This window comes from Schistocerca gregaria, chromosome 9 (genome assembly GCF_023897955.1).
Source record: "Schistocerca gregaria isolate iqSchGreg1 chromosome 9, iqSchGreg1.2, whole genome shotgun sequence".
In the NCBI taxonomy this organism is placed as follows: Eukaryota; Metazoa; Arthropoda; class Insecta; order Orthoptera; family Acrididae; genus Schistocerca; species Schistocerca gregaria.
Genome location: NC_064928.1, coordinates 76742597 through 76767326, shown reverse-complemented (window position 1 = coordinate 76767326; position 24730 = coordinate 76742597). Strand labels below are relative to the sequence as shown.

At 42.1% G+C, this 24730-nt stretch overlaps 1 protein-coding gene across 1 annotated transcript in view; it reads right to left on the bottom strand.

Annotated features, from left to right (window-relative positions):
- The window catches only part of LOC126291431 (homeobox protein unc-42), a 374346-nt gene that overhangs the window by 258555 nt on the left and 91061 nt on the right, over positions 1-24730 (bottom strand). The window contains exons 3-4 of the mRNA XM_049984946.1: positions 16681-16853; positions 5862-5969 (exon numbers count right to left, since the gene is read on the bottom strand). Coding sequence (XP_049840903.1) covers positions 5862-5969; positions 16681-16853 — 281 coding nt within the window. The remainder of the gene's footprint in view (positions 1-5861; positions 5970-16680; positions 16854-24730) is intronic.

Genomic DNA, 24730 nt, shown 5'->3' with positions numbered 1-24730 from the left:
CATGAAGTGAGGGCATGCCACACTGCTGTTGGTGTCCGTCCTTCGGATGGTGACGTCAAGCTTGGCGACCCCTCGGTGCTATTCGGGGGAAGCAGACTGCGTACCGGCAGCGGCTTTCATCCTCTGCATTCCCTCATCATCATCATCATCATCATCATCATGATCATCATCATCGTACAAGACAAACATAAAACTACACTATACACGCATCCATTACGTTTTGGCCCGGCTACGAATTGGCGCCGTTCTGCCCATGTGGGCAATTGCTGACGGTCCGCCACATTTTAACGTCCTGCCCGGATCTTACTGCACTGCGTCCTGATCTTGGCCTGCCGTGTGCTCTGGATGCCATTTTAGCGGATGACCCAGGAGCTGCTGCTCGCGTTCTTCGTTTTATCAGCTTGACAAACCTGTCTAAGGACGTTTGATTATGGCGTTTTTTTTAATCCTATGTCTGTTAATACGTCTTTTATAGTGTTGTCGCTTTTAGTTGCTGTTTTAACCTTGTGCTTCGCGGTGCATTCCTAACTTAGTCTGGGCGCTAATGACCCATTACACCCACCTGCACCTCACAACAAAATGTATAGCACACCTCTCACATATCCACAAAGGAAAGGGTCAGTGTGCGAGAAGGAGAACACTTTTACTGAAAGGCGGCTGAACCGTGGGTTATCCCAACCAACAATACGTTACTACACTTACATTACCAAAATATCCACGGGTGTATTGCCGGTCTATAGTGTCCAACGGGCACAATATTTCGGGGATCAAACATGTCGCCATCATCAGGTGAACTGACGGACTGAGCTCCTGAGAACGCGCCGGCACGGAGATCCGTACGCTATGGCTGCTCAGGGGGAACTGGGTTCGGTCGCGGCGGCGGCCGATTTAAATACCCTCCGCCCGCGGCGCGCTCCATCCGCCGTCCGCGCCCCGCGCCACGGTAGCGCGGTGGAACAGATTGCGACGGCGTCTGAGATGACGTCGGTGTGATGGCTCTGTCCGCCGTGGTCGTCACAACTATGCGTTTGCTCAATTTACTCTTGATTAACCCAATCGCTGGTTCCCAAGCCTTGCGAAGATTATAGCCACAGTCACGGTTTATGAGGTCGTCATTGGTGCGAATTTCGATGGCCTCTCTAACAACGCTGTCCCAGTTTCTCGACGTCTGTACCAGAATCCTCTTGCGGTCATACTCCATAGCGTGATTTTCCGACAAACAATGTTCAGCGACCGCCGACTTGCTCGGATACATCAGTCGAGTGTGCCTCTGGTGTTCACGGCATCGATCCTCGACGGTACGCATCGTCTGACCAATATACGACTTGCCACATTGACACGGAATCTGGTACACGCCGGCCTTCCTCAAACCGAGGTCATCTTTGGCGCTCTCCACCAGTGCACGAGTTTTATTCGGAGGACAAAACACAGTTCCGACCCGGTGTTTCTTCAGAATGCGGGCGATTTTCCCCGAGAGTGCGCCTGTGTATGGAATAAATGCAGTGCCTACCTCCTCCCTCGTGACTTCATCCATCTCAACAGGTTGTGCTGCAGTGGTTGGGCGGAGAGCACGTTGGATCTGCCACTCTGAGTACCCATTTTTTCGAAATACAGTTCTCAGATGTTTCAATTCCTGGGGTAGACTCTCTGTGTCAGAGATAGTGCGCGCCCTATGTACTAGAGTTTTAAGTACCCCATTCCTCTGTGAAGGGTGGTGGCAGCTGTCTGCGTGCAAATACAGATCAGTGTGTGTTGTCTTTCGATACACCCCATGACCTAAGGTGCCGTCAGCCCTTCTTCTGACCAAGACGTCAAGGAAAGGTAATTTACCCTCCGTTTCAGTCTCCATAGTGAATTTGTTCTGTATACAATGTCCCACCAAGCACTCACAGTCGAATCAGTTAAAAACTGCATAACAATTGCACCATCAAGACTGCACTGCTGACAGATAATTTAGCTCTCTGATATAGCTACTCTGGACACCAAGGAACACAGTTAGTGGTTGGTTGGTTGGCTGATTTGGTTAAAGAGACCAAACAGCGAGGTCATCGGTCTCATCGGACTGTGGAACGATAGGGAAGGAAGTCGGCCGTGCCCTTTCAAAGGAACCATCCCGGCATTTGCCTGAACCTATTTATGGAAATCACGAAAAGCCCAAATCAGGATGGCCGGACGCGGGATTGAACCGTCGTCCTCCCAAATGCGAGTCCAGCGTGATAACTATTGCGCCACCTCGCTTGCTCAACAATTAATGAATAGCATCTTTCGAGGTTTTTTTTTACTAAATGTCCTCAGACGGAAAAGAAATATTAATAAGGAAGACTTGGCCCTTTGCAAATTTTCTAAGTGCAAGGAAATATTGTGACAAGTACTACATATATTGGCGAAACTATCATTTCGCAGTACAGTATCCTCCAACACTTGATTAGATTTCTAATTTTAGCTTCCGCGTTACGAAACAATAGTGACACAAAATTTTAATTCTTATTCTAGTTTTTGAATGCCATTTAATACTACACTTCAATGCCTATTTCATCAAGTATAACGTATGTTTTTCACTGTGTTTGCATTGTGCTTTATGCGAATAATTGCGTCGTCTAGAATAAGAATGTAAGTTTTTCACGTAACACTCCCATTATAAAGTATGTACTATATGTTTCTGGCCAAACATACAAGTATATAGTATATCTGATGGCTAGAAATCAGTTACAGAGACAATTCCCAAATCGTTGGATTGGACGCGGAGGAGATGTGTCGTGGCCGGCTCGTTCGCCAGACTTGACGCCTCTGGTTTTGTTGTTGTTGTAGGGATTCGCAAAAGACATTGTTTATAAAGACGTTCCAACTACAGCTGAAGATATGCGAGGGAGAATTGTCAGAGCATGTGCTTCGATAAGTGCCGAAGTGATAAGGAACACCACTCAATCCATGATAAGAAGATTTCCGCACTGCATTGATACCAATGGACATCACTTCGAACACCTTCTGTAAATGGACGTTCATGCCACCTTTTTGATCTTCGTTGACCTTCACACACCTTACTGTTACACACCATTCAATTCGTCTTGATAGCCGCTATCAGAAAATAAGTACCAAACTATAGCATACCATTAAAAAAAAAAACGAAGTTGACCTTCATATCTCTGACGCGATCTCACCTGGCAACAAAAAACCAACGTCATATTATGGCCCCCGTGGCCCCTTCAACATTTATCCCACAAGCCTTTCAGCGACTATCATAATTTCGGAGTTATTCTGGGTGGCAATAGTTAGTGACTCAGCGTGTTTATTTTACACAAATCCACGTTCTGGGGTAGGTCTTTGTATGATTGTGATGAGAACAGAACGTAAAACACGTAACTTCAATCTGACTGAAGAAAAATTACGATAACGCCTACGGTAAATAAGCCGACACACAGTGTGATCCAACAACAACAAATTCGCCCTTCTGTATACATGCTGTTGTCCCGTGGATCACATCAGACTGGATAACGAAGATATGAGGTAAATTTACGTCAGACGACATAAATAGAACTGTTTACGCCATTCATATCTTAATTACAAATACGTGAGTTGAAATTGGGTAAACTAGTTACATCTCATTAAAAATAAGTTTTGATGTTAAAATGTCATTTCTCCAATAACTGAGAGCTGCAAGACAGGACGTACTGAAAATGTTTATATTAATCTAGTTGTTCTGTGTAGAACATTTATATTTTATATGATAAAACAACAGCCATGAAGCTAAAAAAAATCACTATTTAATGCTATTTCATTCCTTTCATTACTTTAATTGAAACGATTAAACTACTTTTGGAAAACGGCGGCACTAAATAGTCGTGAAGCTTGCACTGATGTCCTATGCGGAGGTCAGGACAGAACTATTATCGTGTTTTAATTCGACTGTTAGTTCAATTGGAACCACTTCTGCTCCGAGCAATTTATTCAAATATGAAGCATTTCTTAGCAATATTAAAGTATTTTCAACTTGTGAAAAGTAAGTTTGTCTCGAAAGTTTCTGGGCAGCAGCGGTTTCGTAGTCTCGTTATTGCGCTCTGTAACAACCTTACACTGCAAGGCCACGGTAATGAATAGCAGATCATTTCATATGTCTAGAGAATTTCTGTTGCGTCATATGCGCGCGTCTATGACTAATTATTGCTGAGAATTGTTAGATCACTTGATAATATTACTTCTTATTTTGTTCATGGCTGTAGTTTTCAGCAGCTATAGTATTTATTTCAGAATAAAATTCAGTCTATCATTTGCAAATATGCTTTAATTTTGCCTTACTGGTCTCGACAAATTAACTTGCCAACTTCAGAAGCTTAGTATTGCCTTCATAAAATTAAAATGTGATGGTATGTCCAAAAATATATATTGCATGCCATTATTTTAAACACAGATTGATAATTTACAGCAATTTTACAATAATGACATACAATATGTATATTTTTGGACAAATATGTCGTTATGCTTCTATGAAGAAGATACTGATATTCGCTAAACCAATACTAAGTTTCTGAAGATGATAATTTAACTTTGAGAAACCGGTAAAACGAAATAAAAATATATTTGCAAGTGATGACTGAGTTTTATTCTGTAATGTTATTTTATTAGGGCATTATTCGCTTACTAGCTTAGACTGTATGTCTTGCAAAGAATTTTTTTGTTTTTATTTTATCGAATTTTTATGTCGTTCAAAAATTGCAACACCTAAGTGTTTCACGATAATTAAGGCCATATAAACATGGTCTGTTCCTAAGGTATTTCTGGCCAAAAAGCGTTTCTAGTAGCTGCAGCACAGGTTTTTGTTAATAATGCCCTTTGCTTTCTCGTGGAGATATTTCCATAGCTACTTTCATCCACTAACAAATATTTCTTTATATCTAGGTGAGAACTGAAATACCAGTTTTCATAAATTTAGCTTCAAATTTTTTTTACTCTAATCGAAAAGCCAAATACAAATTTCCATAGCTTTAACTTCATAAATGCTTCCAAAATGAAGTAAAATCTTTCATCCCCCGCTTCAGCCCATAAGGGTTGAATTTTCAAGAACAGTGAAACTCGTATATTTTTATTTCTGGTTGAGAAGTCAAATTTAATTTTTCATAGCTTTAGCTTTAAAATTCTTTCATAACAAAATGTTGTCATGAAAAATCTCATTGCCTTTTTCATGTCCTTAGGGGTTCTATTTCCAAACAACATTGAAACACGTATTTTTTTAATGTAATGGAGAAGTCAATTACCAGTATTCATAAATGTAGCTTCAAAAATACTTTAGTAGTTTTCTAATAGTGACACATTTCCCAAAAAAAGCTTACACGCCATATCTCAACACCATAGGATTCAATTTCCAAAAATACTGAAACATGTACTTCTTTATCTCTGTTCGAGAAAATGAATACCAAATTTCGTAGGTCTAGCTTCAAAATTGTTTTAATAACGACTTTTTTTTAACCAAAAAATCTTCATCTCTGTTACAACCCTTTGGGGTGGTATTTCGAAAGAAAACTTGTTAAATGACACACACAGCGTAAGTTCCACATACTTTCCTTAGTGGTTTTGTCTGGGGGATGAATAGTAAGTCAGAAAGCACATTGCCTTTTATACAGTATATAGAGACAAAGAGAGCATCTTTAATCAACGCCGTTTCACCCGGAATATTAATATCCACTGCTACTAGCGAAGTCACTTCCAATTTAAAAGACATCATATAATTTGATATGGAATAAATCAATGACAATGATCAAGACTTGTCAATGAAGATACAGTATAAACAATGTATGTAGATTGTGGTGGCAGTGAACGCGTTGTTCACTGTACAAGATTACATTTGGGAGTGGGTGCGTTTGTCCTACCTGTATGCGGGCCTCGTTGAGCTTGGTGGTCCGAGCCAGTTCCTCGCGGCAGTAGATGTCCGGGTAGTGCGACTTGGAGAAGGCTGCCTCGAGCTCAGCCAGCTGCTCCTGCGGGAATCATAAGACGTCTGAGCATCACAAGCCCGGCAAGCACTCAGAGATACTTACCGACTCCCCACCTCCCTCTGCCCCAGACACGTAGCATCAGCACTTTGCAGAGCTTGCAACACGAGGAGGAGTCTACAGAGATGGTGAGCAATGCGTGTAGCAGCTGTGGAGAGAGAGAGTTTGGTGTGCAGAAACGGAACTTACGAGGCTGTCAAATGTACAGTTTGGTTTTATAAATGGTTTAACGACTGAAAATGCTATATTCTCCTTTCTCTGTGAGGTTTTGGACGGATTAAATAAAAGGTTGCGAACACTAGGTGCTTTCTTCGATTTAACGCGGGCTTTTGACTGTGTTGACCACAAAATATTACTGCAGAAATTGGACCATTATGGAGTAAGGGGGGTAGCTTACAATTGGTTCGCCTCTTACTTTAAGAACAGAAAGCAGAAGGCAATTCTCCGCAATATTGAGAGTGGTTGTGATGTTTAGTCTCAATGGGGCTCTGTTAAGTGGGGCGATCCCCAAGGGTCGGTGCTGGGGCCACTGCTGTTTCTTATTTATGTAAATGATATGATGGTTCAAAAATATTTCTGTTTGCTGATGACACCAGCTTGGTAGTGAAGGATCTTGTGTGTAATATAGAAACAGTATCAAATAATGTAATCCATGGAATAAGTTTATGGCTTGTGAAAAATAATTTGATGCTAAATCACAGTAAGACTCAGTTTTTACAGTTTCTAACTCACAATTCAACAAGAACCGATATTTTGATCAGACAGAATGGGCATATTATAAGCGATACGGAACAGTTCAAGTGCCTAGGCGTTCGGATACATAGTAAGCTGTTGTAGAAAGCCCATGTTCAGGATCTTGTTCAGAAACTAAATGCTGCTTTATTTACCATTAGAGCAGTATCTGAAATAAGAGACAGTTCAACACGAAAAGTAGTCTACTTCGCATATTTTCATACGCTTATGTCGTATGGTATTATTTTTTGGGGTAATTCTTCTGATTAAAAAAGGGTATTTTTGGCTCAAAAACGGGCTGTTCGAGCTATATGTGGTGTAAGTTCGAGAACCTGTTGTTGACCCCTATTCAATAGCCTGGGAATTCTGACATTGCCCTCACAGTATATATTTTCTTTAATGTCGTTTGTTGTTAGCAATATTAGCTTATTCACAAGAGTTAGCAGCTTTCACTCAGTTAATACTATGCAGAAATCAAATCTGCATGTGGAATGCACTTCCTTGACTCTTGTGCAGAAAGGAGTGCAGTATTCTGCTGCATCGATTTTCAATAAGCTACCACAAGAACTCAAAAATCTTAGCAGTAGCCCAAACACTTTTAAGTGTAAACTGAAGAGTTTCCTCATGGCTCACTCCTTCTATTCTGTCGAGGAGCTCCTGGAAGAGCTGAAAAATTAAGCAAATTCCAGTGTTACATTGTTGATTTTCTTTATTTAAACTTACGTCTTGTCGCCTGAATTTTGTTTTTTATATTTCATTTTATCTGTTTCTACTATCGTGTTATAACTTCATGTATTGACTCGTTCCATGACCATGGAGACTTCTCCTTAATTTGGTCCCACGGAACAATAAATAAATAAATAATAAAAAATAAAAGACGTAAGGAATAGTTCGTTTCCCTCTTGACACCAAAATACCTCTCTCCTTCTCTTCGCTTATAATCTAGAGCATAAACGGATTTATGAAATCAGAAACGCCTTATGTCCAGTACCAGAAACGCTTCAAGAGAAGCAAAAAACGTGATTATCAGAAGTTCCAATAATTGATAGCTGTGGAGAAAAACCCCACATTTTCTACTAAATGGTATGTTATTCTAGATCCAAAACGTTACGCATGCCTATAATAGGAACCGAAATATTAATATGTATAACTACCGGACATGAGCGATTTGTTCTCAACAGTGTGGGCATGAGGGTTTCTACATCAAATGAATTGCAACCAATTCCGTTTTAATGCGATTTGTTAATGTATCAACAACAAAATAATGCACAATATGTGCTGTAATGTAAACCATGAGCTTTGGCCTAAACGTCCTATCCCTTCCAGTCCGTGTATTTTCTGTTTTTCAGTTTTGCTTCCTTTATAACATCGTATTTGCGTTTGCTGCGAAAGCCTTTCCTTCTCTTTCTTCGCGGTTCTACATCACTCGTATTAGAAATGCTTCAACAGTATAGAATTAATAGCTAAACAATGTAAACACCACTGGTCATAATGACGTCAAATTGCAACGGAATATTATCAGACAAGAGGGAAAACGATGACAGAAGAAAAAAAATAGTGTGAAAATTAATCAATAGATGGCGCTGCATGTGTCAGAATACGTCATCCGCATGACCCACTGAAGCGGGTCTAAACACGCCGGGCACACGGCTTTTCCTCTTTTCGACTCCGGGGCGCTCGCCATGACTGCCCCAGTGCAGGGTCGCGCTCTGGTTGTAAGGCTGTATTATAAGAATGATGACTGCTCACACTTCGCCCTGCAAAAGTTCCGGACACTGAAGGGTTTAAAAAGGGCGTTGGTTCGATGAATGCCGTGAGTCTGGAGAAAATGATTCGGAAATTCGAAAAGACGTGTTCTTTTGGTGCGAAACCTGGTAGAGAAAGGAAACGAAGTGATTCGGCGTCAGTGGAAGCAGCGGCCACAGCAATGCAGGAGGAGACGAGTGGTGGTGTGCAGACGCCTAGGTGAACGGAGAATTGCCCGAACATTGGACATACCCGTGAGAACGGTGCTTAAAATCCTACGAAACATCCTTCTTTGCTATCCATTCAAAATTACCCATGCGCACGAGTTGCTTCCTGTTGACTTGTGAGCAAGAGACTCCTTTGCTTTACAATTTATTGTTCGCAATGAAGTCGAGGTTTTTGCGGACAGACGAAGTCCATGTCCATCTGACAGTACATGTCGATACACAGAACTGTCGATTGCGGGCAACGGAGAAACCCGCACACAAATCAACCAGAAATACTTCATACTGAAAAGGTCACTGTGTGGTGCGGCTTTACGGAAGCACTTATCACAGGGCCATTTTTTTTCGAAGAGGCAGGTGCTTCCGGTCCTGTTACCTGTACCGTCACTGGTGAGCGCTATCGGTGTCTTCTGCGCAACCACGTCATTCCAGCTCTCCAACAGCGTGGATGTGTGGATGGGATCATTTTTATGCAAGATGGCGCTCCTCCGCATATTGCAAATCCAGTTAAGCAGCTGCTGAAGCACCATTTCTGAAATGCTAGAATTATCAGCCTCTTTTTCCCTACAGTCTGACCGTCCCGATCACCTGATCTTAATCCGTGTGATTTCTGGCTGTAGGTCTATCTGGAAGATGTTGTGTTCAGTGTTCCGATTGCAAACTTTGCTGCATTGAAGGCAGGCATTGCGCAACACATTCAGAACGTGACCCAGGAAACATTTCGATCAGTTGTGGAACGTGCCGTTTCTCTGTTTCAACTTGTTTGAGAAAACGATGGGCAGCATATTGAACATGTTTTGCGCCAGTCACACAGAAATTAATAATCCGATCTGATTGTGACTAATGATTTTTATGCGGTTTTTGGCCTCAGGACAATTAAAAATGTATGTGTGTCATGCTTTTTAGGCGGTTTTTGGCCTCAGGACACTTAAACACCAATTTTCCCATCCGATGTGATATGACCTTGCCTTGGTTCAGATGTTCAGATGTGTGTTAAATCTTATGGGACTTAACTGCTAAGGTCATCAGTCCCTTAGCTTACACACTACTTAACCTAAATTATCCTGAGGACACACACAAACACACACACTCCCATGCCCGAGGCAGGACTCGAACCTCCGCCGTGATCAGCCGCACACTCCATGACTGCAGCGCCTTAAACCGCTCGGCTAATCCCGCGAGGGCTTTGCGTTGGTGGATGGGGCTACGTAACTAACAGTATCACACCTTGTAAAGCCATGCACACTGAGTAGTACAGTTTATTTTACATAAGACTTACGACTTAGGCATTGTTATATGATTCATTTGTCATTTGTAGTCGACCACTATTAAATTATTATGGTTACAGCGTCATCTCTTGCTACAGTTTGTAACTATTTTTTTTCCTCTGCCACAAGTTTTATCCCTTCTGCGACAATATTTGACGTCATTCTGAGCAGTGGTGTTATTTCTACAGCGGTGTAAAAGTTTAACTTTTGTTATAATCACCCTGTATATTATTAACCGTCAACTGTTTAGCACTCAGGTACAACAACCTTCGAAAACGAAGTAAACTACCAATGAAATCAACGACGAAACAAAGAGAATGATATTTTCCACTCACTAAACGTAGAAATGTTTCATTTCACTGGACATGAGACGTTTCTGAACAAAACGGTAACATTTACCATCTCATAACATGGAAACCGTGAAGTGGGCATGAGGTAGTCCTATCACAATCAATGTCACTACCTTCAAAGATACATAATCCGGCATTATCTCATTTCGAAAAATATGTCTACATGAGGAGTTTCTGATTTTATCAATTCAAATAGTAAAACGAGGTTTGAGTTTTTGTCCTGGTACATATTTCTATTTGTTACTCCAGGCAGATAAAAATGTGCCTTCTACAGTGCAAGTCCCAAGAAAATATGTTTTGTACATATTTTATTGAGTAAGGCTGGTCAGTTACATATTATGCAGTCATGAATTCCTGATGACAGAAGAAGCAAGTTTGCACCGGGACAGCTTTTTTCTTAATATACGTAACCGCTTTTGCAGTACCAACATTGTTTACCAACTGTAGCATACGCACAGTCCACGAGCAGAACTAGCAGTTGTACACAAGTACTGAAGTAGGCCTACGAGGAGCCGTCGTCGTAACTTATGACTCAAAATAATATATCACTGCAGTGCAGTGATACGCTTTAACGTCAGTAAATGCCGCTCGAAAGTGGGGTGTCACCGCCAGACACCACACTTGCTAGGTGGTAGCCTTTAAATCGGCCGCGGTCCAGTAGTATACGTCGGACCCGCGTGTCGCCACTATCAGTGATTGCAGACCGAGCGCCGCCACAGGGCAGGTCTAGAGAGACTTCCTAGCACTCGCCCCAGTTGAACAGCCGACTTGGCTAGCGATGTTTCACTGCCTACTTACGTTCTCATTTGCCGAGCCGATAGTTTAGCATAGTCTTCAGCTACGTCATTTGCTACGACCTAGCAAGGCGCCATTATCAGTTACTGCCTATTGATATTGTGAATCATGTACCGTCAAGAGCGACGTTCATCATTAATGGATTAAAGTTAAGTATTCCACCAGCTACGTCTGTTTTTCTAAATTCTAATTTCCTTGTCCTGTTCCAGACCTCACGCCAGCCTGCGTGGGATTAAACGCGTGCATTTCGGCCTCCTCTAGTAACACGGTGTTGGCTCTCCTGCCAAACCACAACAGAAAGGCCTAGAATTTGTAATAACAGCCAATCGGACTGTCCGCGGGTAGGATTATGTAAGTAAGTTACAGACAGTGTTATGTCATGGAATGAAGTTATGGTCGTGCATGTATATTGAGAAGCAACGTAAGAATAATATCAAAACACAGCAAAAATTGTGATAGGCAAGGATGCACTAAACACCTCGATTAAATGTTAACACTTGTCACAACGCTATATATCCTAGCAATACCGCAAAAATACGTTCGTTTCAAATATGAGTTCCAAGAAACAAAACTGTACGTCTATAAAATCATTTTTCCCAACTGCTGCGTGACAAAAATGAGGAGTAAGGAAGTGTCCGGCAAAGTGGCCACTGGGGTTCTGAAGGCTATAGAGTACTGGCATGGCGTCGAAATTGCTTTATTTTATTCTCCCCGGCAGGCCCCGTCACGCCGCGAAGCCTAAACCGTTTGCTGTGCCGTTACCCAATGTTATAATAACGTCTCTTGATTTCGGTTACCCTGACATAAGGTAAATGACCCGTTTGTGTAGTTGTTGAGGAGAGCAAATGTTACTTATGCCTCTATAATGAAATTTTGTTGACACTGTTATATCTGACTCTATAATCCTACTACAGTTATTGAAATTTCGGTCCCGCTATTAGAGAGTATACAATTTATGTATAATGATATCGTTGCGGGCAAAGCGGCCATCGCGGCCGTTAGTTCTGCTCACTTCGTGCAGCGGTAAAAGTAGCAGCAGCGGCCGAGACAAGGTGACTGTGGCGGTACTTGCAGCGAGACCTTATTAGGACGAGCCAGAAACGGAAAATAAAGAAAGAGAAGAAAAAGAAAATAGCAAAATCTGCCAAAGAAAAGAAAGGTGGTAAGAAGAAGAGGGCGAAGAGTACGAGACACAATCCTAGAAGATCTCGTTCCGGACAGTGATGAAGACAGACAGAGCACGTACTGCGAAGAAAAAGTTTCAGATTGAAGACCAGAGGAACAGTGGATTTAGTCCTAATTGTGCTTCCTCTGGGTCCACCAACTCAGTACCTGATTTGAGGAACACTGTTTCACTTTTATTTGTGAAAAGTGTAAATAATTTACTTTGAACCATGTTTTACAGTAATAAGTAAAACATGGTATATACGTACACAAACGTTTTGCGTCACCTCGGTTGCCAGAACTCCTGAAGATAGACGTTGACTGTGGATATTGTATCACAGACACAGTCCCTTTCCGCGCGACCGCTACGGTCGCAGGTTCGAATCCTGCTTCGGGCATGGCTATGTGTGACATCCTTAGGTTAGTTAGGTTTAAGTAGTTCTAAGTCTAGGGGACTGATGACCTAAGGAGTTAAGTCCCATAGTGCTCATAGCTATTTGAACGATTTGAACAGTCCGTTTGACTGTTCAGAGATGTCACTAAACTTGCCCAAAGATGTAAGCAAACATGCATGAGCAGCGGCTATTAGACGGATCCGGCCGCGGTGGTCTCGCGGTTTTAGGCGCTCAGTCCGGAACCGCGCGACTGCTACGGTCGCAGGTTCGAATCCTGCCTCGGGCATGGATGTGTGTGACGTCCTTAGGCTAGTTAGGTTTAAGTAGGGGACTGATGAGCACAGATGTCAAGTCCCATAGTGCTCAGAACCATTTGAACCATTTATTAGACGGAGGGTGTCCGACAGCCGATTAGTTCAAGTCATTCCACCTGGAATAAGGTACACGGTTCGTGTTGTCTGTAGTCAATACAGGGGTTCGATTGCGTCCCCATTGTTACTTTGTGCCAGGAAGGGCTCTAAACAAGCGAAGTTTCCAGGCGTCTCGGAGTGAACCAAAGCGATGTTGTTCGGACGTGGAGGAGATACAGGGAGACAGGAACTGCCGATGACATGCCTCGCTCAGACCACCCAAGGTCTACTACTGCAGTGGATGACCGCTACCTAAGAACTATGGCTCGGAGGAACCCTAACAGCAACGCCACCTTTTTGAATAATGCTTTTCGTGCAGCCACAGGACGTCGTATTACGACTTAAAGTGTGCGCAATAGGCTAAATGATACGTAACTGCACTCCCGACGTCCATGGCGAGGTCCGTCTTTGCAATCAGGGCACCATGCAGCGCGGTACAGATGGGCTCAACAACATGCCGAATGGACCGCTCAGGATTGGAATCATGTTCCCTTCACCGGTGAGTGTCGCATATACCTCCAACCAGACAATCGTCGGATACGTGTTTGGAGACAACACGGTAAGGCTGAACGCCTTAGAGACCCTGTCCAGCGAGTGCAGCTAGGTGGAGCTTCCTTGCTATATAGGGGTGGCATTATGTGGGACCGACGTAAGCCGCTCGTGGTCATGAAAGGCGCCGTAACGGCTACATGACACGTGCAACGACGTCGGCAGCATACCAGCGAGGCATTCGTCTTCATGGACGACAATTCGCGCTCCCATAGTGTAAATATTGTGAATGACCTCCTTCAGATAATGACATCGCTAGACTAGAGTGGCCAGCACGTTCTCCAGACATCAACGCTATCGAACATACCTGGGATAGTTTAAAAAGGGCTGTTTATGGACGACTTGACCCACCAACCACTCTGAGGGATCTGCACCGAATCGCCGTTGAGGAGAGGGACAATCTGGACCAACAGTGCCTTGATGAACTTGATAGTTTGCCATGTCGAATACAGGCATGCATCAATGCAAGAGGACGTGCTACTGGGTATTAGAGATACCGGTGCGTACAGCAAACTGGAACACCACGTCTGAAGGTCTGGCTGTATGGTGGTAGAACATGTAATGTGTGGTTTTCTTGAGCAATAAAAAGGGCGGAAATGACGTTTATGTTGATCTCTATTCCAGTTTTCTGTACAGATTCCGGAACTCTCGGGACCGAGGTGATGCAAAACTTTTATATAAGAGTTTTTATCTCTTATTTTTTAATTTGAAGCCAAGTGTCTATTGCCACCTAGTGAAAATTGAAGTGTTAAAACTACTTAATGTGATCCTGAGGTAATTATACTAGTCGGTATTATACTTAAGCAGTTGCAAATTGCTATCACTCATTTCTATGCATTTACGTCTCTTGCTTCTCAGCTTAAGACGTGGGAATACCTTCGCCTGGTTACTTTGCTCAGCCCTCCGTCAGATGAGTTTACGCAAATACGTGAGTGAATTAATCTCGTTTCATTATTGTTGGCGACACTGTTTTTTGTAACGAAGTGATTTCGTCACTTTGATTGGATACAAGCCATTATGATCAGCGTTGATATTTAAATTGTGCCGTGCCTCTTTTCCCATGAAATTTGTAATTGTGCTGTTCCGTGTGTTTTGGTACTGATTGATATTCTCTCTCTCTCTCTCTCTCTCTCTCTGTGTGTGTGTGTGTGTCTGTTGGGGCTGTCTAAAGTTCCGTAACTATGTGTCGCGTGCGCTACTTAAAATTGCCTATTAATTAACTAATTAATTCTACCAGCCAACAGTTCGATTGCCAATTACTGGATGAACAGTTTGGCATCACCGGCCACGAGATGCTGCTCTAATTGCGTATTTACCCACGAACAATCAAGTTTGGTCATGCGACCGTCTTCAAGTCATCGGATTAAAGGAAGCTTCCTTTACTTGAAATACATAATTATTATGAATTGGAGAAGTATGTATTTCACATCAAGCAACGTTCCTTTAACTTAGGTAATGTTAAACCGTGGTTTGAAGGTGGTCGCTTCACCAAAACTTTTTGTGAACAAACACGTAATTATTTCAGCTTTTCCTAGCAATGCCCCTCTGTAAATTCACTGAAGCTGTGCGTCACTGTTTACAGAAAACTAATTATTAATTCAAAAAGAAGGCGTCCCGTCATAAATTCTGCGACGTAACATTGTGATTTTCTAGTTTCAATGAACTTCTGATATATTTCATGTATGTATGTAGGCGTTGTAAATTCACGACTATTGTTGACCAGTAATTAAAAATGATTTGTGTAGATGAATCGATTATCATTGCATTTTATGTGAATACCACATTTATTGCAATGCACTGGTAGGAAAGAGGAGAAATTTTATTTCAGCTTATCTTGTTGCGGCGTCAATATGCAGGGGTAGTTAAATTACATTCAAGTATGCCAAAAAATGAGGTCGGACTTGCTATGAAATATTATGTGAAATTCCGCGAATTTTTCTACAGACTTCACTGTCATACTCATAAAACCCACAAACCTTTGCATGTAACTAGGCAGGAAGCATTAACAGCGTAAACTGTTCGTTACGAGTCCTCTACACTACCAAGACAATCACTAACTCAGCCACAACTGCTCACCACACATGGCGCCAACTTACTACCAAAGACAATGATTTATCCAAGATAACTTTCAAAGATATTACACTGACATTAGAATTTGAACTCTGATAATAATTTTAGGTACATTAAAAAGTACAGATTCATGCGTTATGGCAGAATATAACTTGTATTAATATCTGTAATTATTACTTTAACCAGTTGGGTTTTAACTCGATACAAGAATCCTTGGATGACTATTCTTTTCGGGATTACCGTAATTGTGTCTTTTCAATAAGTACAAGATGCTCCAATAATAAGCTTGAAATATGACAAAGGAACGCCAATGACTGAAAACTATGTGGATACAATGAGCTCCCAAGCAAAAATTGACATACGTGAAATGTATTCCCATCTGAAAATACTGATATCCATCAGCTGTACGAGGGAATGAGGACAATGACAATTTGTGCCGGAACGGGATTCGAACCCGAATTTCCTGCTTTACGTGGGCGGTCGCCTCAACAGCCTCGGCTATCTGTGCACGACTCACGACCAAACCCCAACTTCTACGTGTTGTCGTTCCTGCTACACAACCTGCACTCGTACACATATTATATAATTCCCGTACACAGGGGAGGACGTTTTAATTTAAAGTTGCTGTCTGGTATCGGCAGATAAATACGATGTTGCAGTGCGTGTATTGTTAAGAACTATGAGTGTTCCTTGGGACGTGCAAGCGCCTATGGCCGTTATAGAGTGAATGCAACATCTGTATATGGAAGTTTTAGTGTGGCCTTGAGTCATACACGGATAGCCAAAGCGGCTAAGCGACCGCTCACGTGAAGCGGGAAATGCGAGTTCTAGTACCGATCCGACAAGAAATATTCCTTTTTTGTCTTTCCCTTATACAGCCGATTGGTACATTTCAGGTATTTCATAAGTGCTTTAGTCACCGTAGTGTGAAAGCGTGTATCGACGGATGCAGTAAAGATTACAGGGTAGAGCAGAGTGTCGTTGGTCGCTTACCTGGGTGAAGGTGGTCCTGTGGCGACGTCGCGCGGGCGTGGGGCAGGAGGCGGTGGTGGGCGTGTGGCCGGCGTGCGGGGGCGGCGCGGGCGAGGGTCCGCCGCCAGAGCCGCCCCCCAGCAGCGCGGCGGTCGCCGGCTCCGGCTTGAGCTTCTTGAAGGCTCCCTCGGCCCCTGCAGCACACAGTGGCCACCGGCCGTCTGCAGAGGGCGGGCGCTCAGCGCTCACCGCCAACGGATCTCTCAATGGTGGAGGGGCGCGAGCGGAGCCTGGGGCGTCCAGCCACTGGCTGAGCTCTGCCGCCAAACGGAATGTTGGGAGTCTGCGGGAGCGAAAGGTGGCAGCGAGGTGGCTCTGCGTGAGGAGGGTGGAGCATGGGTACGAGGGGAGCTGGGATCGCCATGGGTCAGATAGCCATGTGGTGTTAGGAGTTTGTGAGGACCAATCGTAGTGGCGAGGTGGTCCTATTTGGAGCATGAGGGAGGTCAGTATAATCGAAGGTCTAAGAGATGTCTTATGCCAAAGGAAGTGTTGGGGTTCTACAGGGACCAAGGCTGGCAGCTTCTCTCCTATCGTAGAGTGACACTAGAGTGGTACAGGGCCACAAAGGAGGCTAGTATCCTTATGGATCTGATGAGTGACTATAGCCAAAGAGAACGTTGAAATTTTGGGAGTTTTGAGTGACTAACGCTAGCAGGATTGTAGCCCGGCTGGAGAGAGATTCTGTAGTAGTGCAGGGGCAAGAATAGGGCTAAGATTCTGGTGGATGTCTACTGCCAAAGAGAATTTTGAAAGTTTTGGATTTCTGAGTATGGTAGTCCTATGGTAGAGTGCCTCTACAGCAGTACAGGAACATGAGGAAGGCGAAGGTCCTCACAGGTCTGGAAGTCTGCAGTTAACAAGAGTAGCAATATGAGAGTCCTAGAAGAGAGTACTTCTATACTAGGGTGGGTGCATGAAGAGGCCAAGATCAACATGGGTCTACTGTTTGGAGATATATGGAATGTTGGGCATTTAAATGGACCTGAACTAGCACAGTGGTGGCTGTATAGGGAAAAGTCTCTGCAGTGATGCAGAGCTACACCAGAGGCTAGGACCATCATGGATCAGGGGTCCACAAGGGAAAATCAGCAATCTGTAGAAACCAAGTATAGCAGTTGAGTGGTTTTAATTCAGAGATCCTCTACAACTGTAAAGAAAGGCCACGGTCATCGCTGTTCTGATATCGAATGGCAGTGGGAATGATGGAAGTTTTCAAGCAACAAAGCTAGTAGTGAGATGGCAGTGGAGAATGCCTCTATAAAGGTATTTCGGAACAAAGGCGGGTAGGTACTCAACTGAGTAGATTGATGTCTAGCAGTAAAGGAAATATTGAAGGTCTGCAGGGACCAAGGCTAGCAGCATGGTAGGTCTACTGAAGAGTACATGTACAATGGTGTGGGAGCACAGTGGAGGCTGGTGTCGTTAAAGACGAGGCTGAAGTATTGTAGTAATGGAAATGGTGAGAGTTTTCGGGTATCAATGGTAGCAACATGCTGGTCCTACTGGGGAGGGACTAAATTGGTGTAGGGGTGCAAAGGAAGCTATGGACTTCGTTTAACTCATTGATGTCTAGTGCCAAAAGGAAAGTTTGGATGATGACTATCAGCAAGGTGGTACTGGAGAGTGCCGCTACAATGGTACAGAGGAATAAGGAAGACTGAGAGACTCATGGACTGGATTGCTGTATAGTAGAAAAAGGTATGTTGGGAATCTCAAAGCAGCTTTACCTACTGGGGTGATGCTGTGCGATGGTGCACAGTCATAAAGGAGGATTGGGTCATGACAGAGTAAGGGTGGGAGATACTGTGTGACAAGTATTTTTGAGTGAAACGCAAACTGATGCAATGCGACAATGGAAAAACACAATGCGGCAGTGGAAAGACACAATTTAATGTTGGAAGGTACAGTCAGGAAAAAAAAACATGAGTGGCACAAAAACTGAAAGTTGGAAGTCTGCAGAAGTCAGGACTAGCTCACAAGTTTTTTTCCGCTAGAATATAACTCACAGTATTCGAATTAAGAAGTTACTGTTTTTATTTAAGACATAGATCATCCTAATCAAAACACAGAAAGCACAGTAGGCAGTTAAATAATTCTCTGGCGGAAGCCACATGGGATAAAGTACACTGGGTATTCCACAGGAAACGACCATGGGACCGCTACGATACACGCACTATGTTAAAGATCATTCATTTTTACAAAGATCATTCATTTTTTCAAATCATACATGTGTGACGGTCAAGGCAAGTACATGAGCATCAGTATATGCAATAGTAAATTATGTCTGTGTGAAAGCTCTTAATTAATGGTTTTGGATTACCGTATGAAAAACTGCATCTTAGCCAGATTTGTGCTTCAAAAATTCCGCATGCTTAATTAACGTACAGCAGCAACAATAATAGATAATAAAAAATACAAAAGTTTTAAATTATAAGATGTGCACGTTTCTAAAAACTGAAGCTGGAGAAATGTGTAAGTGAAGGTGGGGTAGAGCGTAACATGGAGCACACGGTAACATTTGGATTTGAGTAATTTATCACTTTAGGACCCTTGTGTTTAACCTATTTACAAACGTCATATGTTACCCTATTTGGCCAGTGTACTATGGAAGTGATTAACATTCGTATTTGATATGTAGTGAAGAAAATGTGTTTTGAGATGTGTGAAATAAATTTTTATCATAATACAATATTCTTTCTTTTGTTTGCAGTAATGAACAATTACTGTAATTCTGAGAACTATGATCATAGTCATATACTAGTGTATCATACTCTAGTAAACTTCAAAATAAAAGAGCGAAGAAGAATTCTTTAGGGCAGCTGTGCAAGGTGCTCATGTTTTAACATGGTTCCATGGCGAAAATCCATTTCACTGTATCGGGTAGGTGATCACGAATAGGGATGATGATTATGATAACTGTGGAATGACATTTTTTCGTAGGGGACTCAAAAATGCAAATGCATTTGTGCATCCTCATAACTTATATAACATACGTGTAATGAAAAAGTATGATAATGGTTTTACCAAAACCTGTTATCTTGGAGAAAAGTAAAAGGGAGAATGGATATCTTATTTATGATACCAGTCTGAAAAGTTTTAATATTCGACGAAAACTGTAAAAAATTGAATTTATTTTGAAAGGATCTAAATGTAAAATTTATCCAGCATTTAATTGTAGCTTTTATTCTGAAGCACTTGAATAACACAAGTTATGTCAATACGAATGTAGTTTTATACTTGTTACACTGTATGCCAGTACGTGTTACGCTCTGCCCCGCTCTGGCGCACAGTGTAACAGTTTACATTCACACATAGTGTTCTCAGTAGGCAAACCAAATTGAAAGACACACTGAGTATGCGAGCTTCAAATGACTGCTAAAAGATCCTTAAAGAAAAATACTTAAAAGGAACAATGTATTCACAAATATATTTTCCAAAATTGGAGACAATAACTTTCTGTTACACTGTGTCCCCCTTTCCGCTACAGTAAACCCTATGAAACATATAGACCAACTACTTCTGTCCTATGACTAAATCACACTTCAGGACATGGAAATCAGCGAGTTTACAAACTTTGTATCAGTCAATATGGCCACAACTTCTTCCTTCTATAGGACTCGGTCATGAAGCCAGTTCTTTAAAAAATCGAACTCCCACACAAACTTGTGAGTACTCTACAAATGAGTGTTAATGTTTTAAATATTTGACGTTATAGATGTAAGTGAGAAAAAGGTTTATAAAAAGTTTGAAATTATATGTAAAATTTGTTGCTAAGATCTCTCATTATCAAACACTTGATGAGTGTGCGCTGGATAATTTGCGCTCCTTTCTAAGAAAAAGCTAGTTTTCCACGCAGTTCAATGTTAATGACGTCAAATATCCTGAAAAATGTGTCTTACGATTATGTAATTTTGCCGGTACATTCAGCGGCACATTTGGATACCGTCTGCAAAATGTGTTGCGAATAGATTTAGTAGTAAAGAAATAACAACTTAAAACGTCACGCCTGATGCTGAAGAATTACTGCATGAACAGCAAAAGTGTAGTAAGTGATAATCGTTTTTCCTTTGACCATTTTGAGGAGGAGGGTTTATCAGTAGGATAAAGTTTCTGAAAGATTTAAAAATACGAGTAAAGTTTGAGGGAAGTTGCTAAGTGCCCTCTTCTCAGATACTGGGTGAATAAAGTCCGGGTGATTTGCGAGCCGTTAGTTAGGCTGTATCAAGATATGTTCACAGTTTCTGACTGTATTGCTTGTCTTACTGTGTGAAGCACTCAACGTTAGATTATACCACGTGACGAATAGATTATGACGGCATTACAAATTTTTAAATGCGGTCAACATTTATACGAATTATTGAGAGTAAATAACTGTGAACAGTTAACTGAATTAGTAGGTTAGTAATAAAGATTAGTGCATTCAACTCGGTATTTCATACTCGGAAACATTTTTGAATTATTTTCCTTGCAGAATTCATTTTCATCTACATCTACATCTACATGGTTACTGTGCAAGCCAGAATTAAGTGGCTCACAGAGCCTTCATCGAACCATCTTCAAGCCATTTCTTCCATTCGCCGATTTCCACCAATCGCAAGCAATAATGCAAACACCAATCAAAACGTCGGGTTTTCAACAATGATAAGAAATAATAAAAACACCAATAAAGAGCTTCTAACATCCCTCCTCTTCGTCCTTAGCAGCCTATCAGAATTAGATAACAGCGACGCGTGCAGTTATATAAGAAACAAAGTTCTCTCACTCAGTAGTAAACTAAAAGACCCTGAAGATGATCACTTGCAACAGTGACTGAAACGTCGATAGTTTTACGTATTGACAATGCGGTCATAAGCCCAGAAAAATTTTATTGACTGTGACAATGGCCGCGGAAGACTACGTTTATATTTCTCTACTCTTCCAATCTCGAACAGCGGACTGCAAGAACTAAATCTTTCCATCCGAACCCTGATTTCTTACATTCTTACATCTCTCTGTATAGATGGTCACCAAAAAATATTTTTGCAATCGGAAGAGAAAGTTGGTGATTCAAATTTCGTGCAAAGAAGTAGTCGCAACTACTAACTAGGTTATCGTATTCCGTGACACTCTCTCCCTTTTTTCGCAATTAACACATAACGAGTCGCCTTTCTTTGAAATTGCTCGATGTCGTTCTTCAATCCTAACTGGTAACGATCTCATATGAGAGCAGAAACACTCAAGAAGGGGACAGACAAGAGTAGTGTAAGCGATCTCTTTAGTAGACCTCCTGTATTTTCTAAATGTTCTGCCAATAAATTGCATCTTTGGTTTGCTTTCCCCACAATGTTATCTGTGTAATCCTCCCAATTCAAGTAGTTCATAATTGTAATGCCTCAGTATTTACTTGAATTTACAGCCTTTATACTTTTTGTGATTTATCGTGTAACGGAAATTTAGCATGTTCCTTTTACTATTCATGTGGACGATCTCACATTTCTCGTTCTTTAGAGTCAACTGCCACTTTTCTCGCCATGCAGATATCTTGTCTTAATCATTTTGCAATTGGTTCTGATCATCTGATGACTTTACAAGGTGGTAAATGACAGAATAAAGTGCAAACAATCTAAGAGCGCTTCTCTGATTGTCTTCTAAATCGTTTATATAGATCACAGGCACTTTCTTGGGGAGCGTCTCATATTACGAGGGTTGTCCAGAAAGTAAGTTCCGATCGATGGTGAAATGGAACTCACAGTGTAATCCAGAAACGTTTTATTTGCAACAGTTAGGTACACATTCCACCTACTTCTGTAAATAGTCGCCGTTCCAACTTCGAGTTTTGTCGCAGTGTTGTCGTAGTGTTGTATCAACTCGCCATAGAAAGCAGCCGCCTGTGCTTTCGGCCAGTTGTCTGCACTGGTCTGCAGATCGTTGTCTGTGGAAAAATTTTATGAGCTGAGACTCAGGGGGAGCCAATTACGGACTGTACTGTGCGTGATCAAACACTTCTCATCGTAAACACTGCAGGAGCGCCTTCATTGTCCCTGCAGTGTGCGGCCGAGAATTGGCATGAAGAAGGAACTGCTCGACTGTTGTGTTATGTGGGCTGCATGCCACAGGCGAAATCTCTAACCGGGCCCCCATACCTGGCGGGAGACGCTATTCCCTGCGCACCTTTACGTGCTGACTGTCCACTCAGAACTGAAAAGAGCGACGCGGCACGGTCGACGGGCATATTGGAGACACAGCCCAACACATTTCCACTTCACGACCGATCGGGAACTTACTTTCTGGAAAACACTCGTATTTCTGTTTTAATCGATGACTTTCCGTCCATTAGACTAACTGTGGCCGGCCGGCAAGAGTGGCCGAGCGGTTCTAGGCTCATCAGTCTGGAAGCGCGCGACCGCTACGGTCGCAGGTTCGAATCCTGCCTCGGGCATGGATGTGTGTGGTGACCTTAGGTTAGTTAGGTTTAAATAGTTCTAAGTCCTAGGGGACTGATGACCTCAGATCTTAAGTCCCATAGTGCTCAGAGCCATTTGAACCATTTATGAACTGCGGCCGTTCTTACATTCGCACAACTGAGGCGATACTCCAGAGCCACGCAATTTGATTAGGAGTCACTTTTCAGAAACGGTGTCAAAAGCCTTCTAAAAGTCTGAAAATACGGAATCTATTTGGCATATCCTGCCGATAGCACTAAATACTTCGCGAGAATAAAGGGGTCTGGAGTTTCACAAGAACAATATTTTCTTTACTTTGTGCTGATTGTGTTTCCACAGATGGTTTTACTCGACGTACTTCCTAAAACTCGAACACAGTATATGTTCCAAAATCCTACAGCAAATGGACGTCAGTGATACGGACCTGTAATTCATTACATTACTCGGGCTTCCTTTCTTGAGTGCTGGCGTGACCTGTGCAGCGATCCAGTTTTTAATACGGATTCACAAGTTGCGACATTGTCACCAATAAAACAGTGACCCGTATAGGCAAAAGATTTCCTTTAATTTACGCCTATGGTCACAAAATTTTTGTTATCAGATTACCGGCTTCGGTCTATAATGACCATGATCAAATCTGCAGCAAAAAATGGGAAAAAACATAAATACACTAGCACATCGTTTACAGCTCAAAAACAATAAATAGACCGTAATGAAAAATTCTACTGAAATGTATACGCGTTTGTGCGCTTTAAGTATGAAGAGGCATATCTGTTTTATAAATGTAATGTACTGGAGCCATAGGGGCATCGTCAAATGTTAAATGCAAATTAAGCACCAGCATGGTGAAATATACATAAAAAACGTCATATGCACGAGTCATGTTGTCAGTCGCACTAATGTTCAAAACAAGCTGCCGTACAGTAGCCACAGGAAGTTTGTGTTGTAAGCTCACCAGATGTCGCTAATGTAGGCAAACACTAGTTTTCAATGATTAATTGAACAGCGTAAAATAAAGAGGGATACAATATTTGAAGTCTGTAATGAGCTTATAAGGTATAAAATGCATTACAGAAACAATTAACAAAACGTTTGTGACCATAGACGTAAATTAAAGGAAACTTATTGAATACGGATATTTCGACTAGCGTGCGGTTGTAGGTGATTGCTAAGCATGGAGTAATTGTATTGAGGGCTTTGTGAAGTCTAGAAGGGCGTTTGTAGCGCATTAGCGCGATGACTCGTTGGGTGACTACTTTCTTGAATGGTGTGCTTCCGTCTGGACCGTTGGATGTCCTATTACGCATCCTTGGGACATGCCTGATGTTACTTTCAAGTCTGATGAACATTCGTCGTCCAGCGTAATGTAGGAGAGACCAACAAATTGATGATGTTAACAGATGACCATCTCTTTTCCTCTCCTTGCATTAATTAAGAGAAATGCCTTGTCATATTGTACCTAGCTGTACAATTATTTAAATTTATTGGAAGAGGATTGTGAAAGTGCACAGTAGTTAGATTGTCTAGTCATAATACTGCTACCAACTGTCAAAAACCGGTTTAACCGCATTTTAAAGTTAGAACCG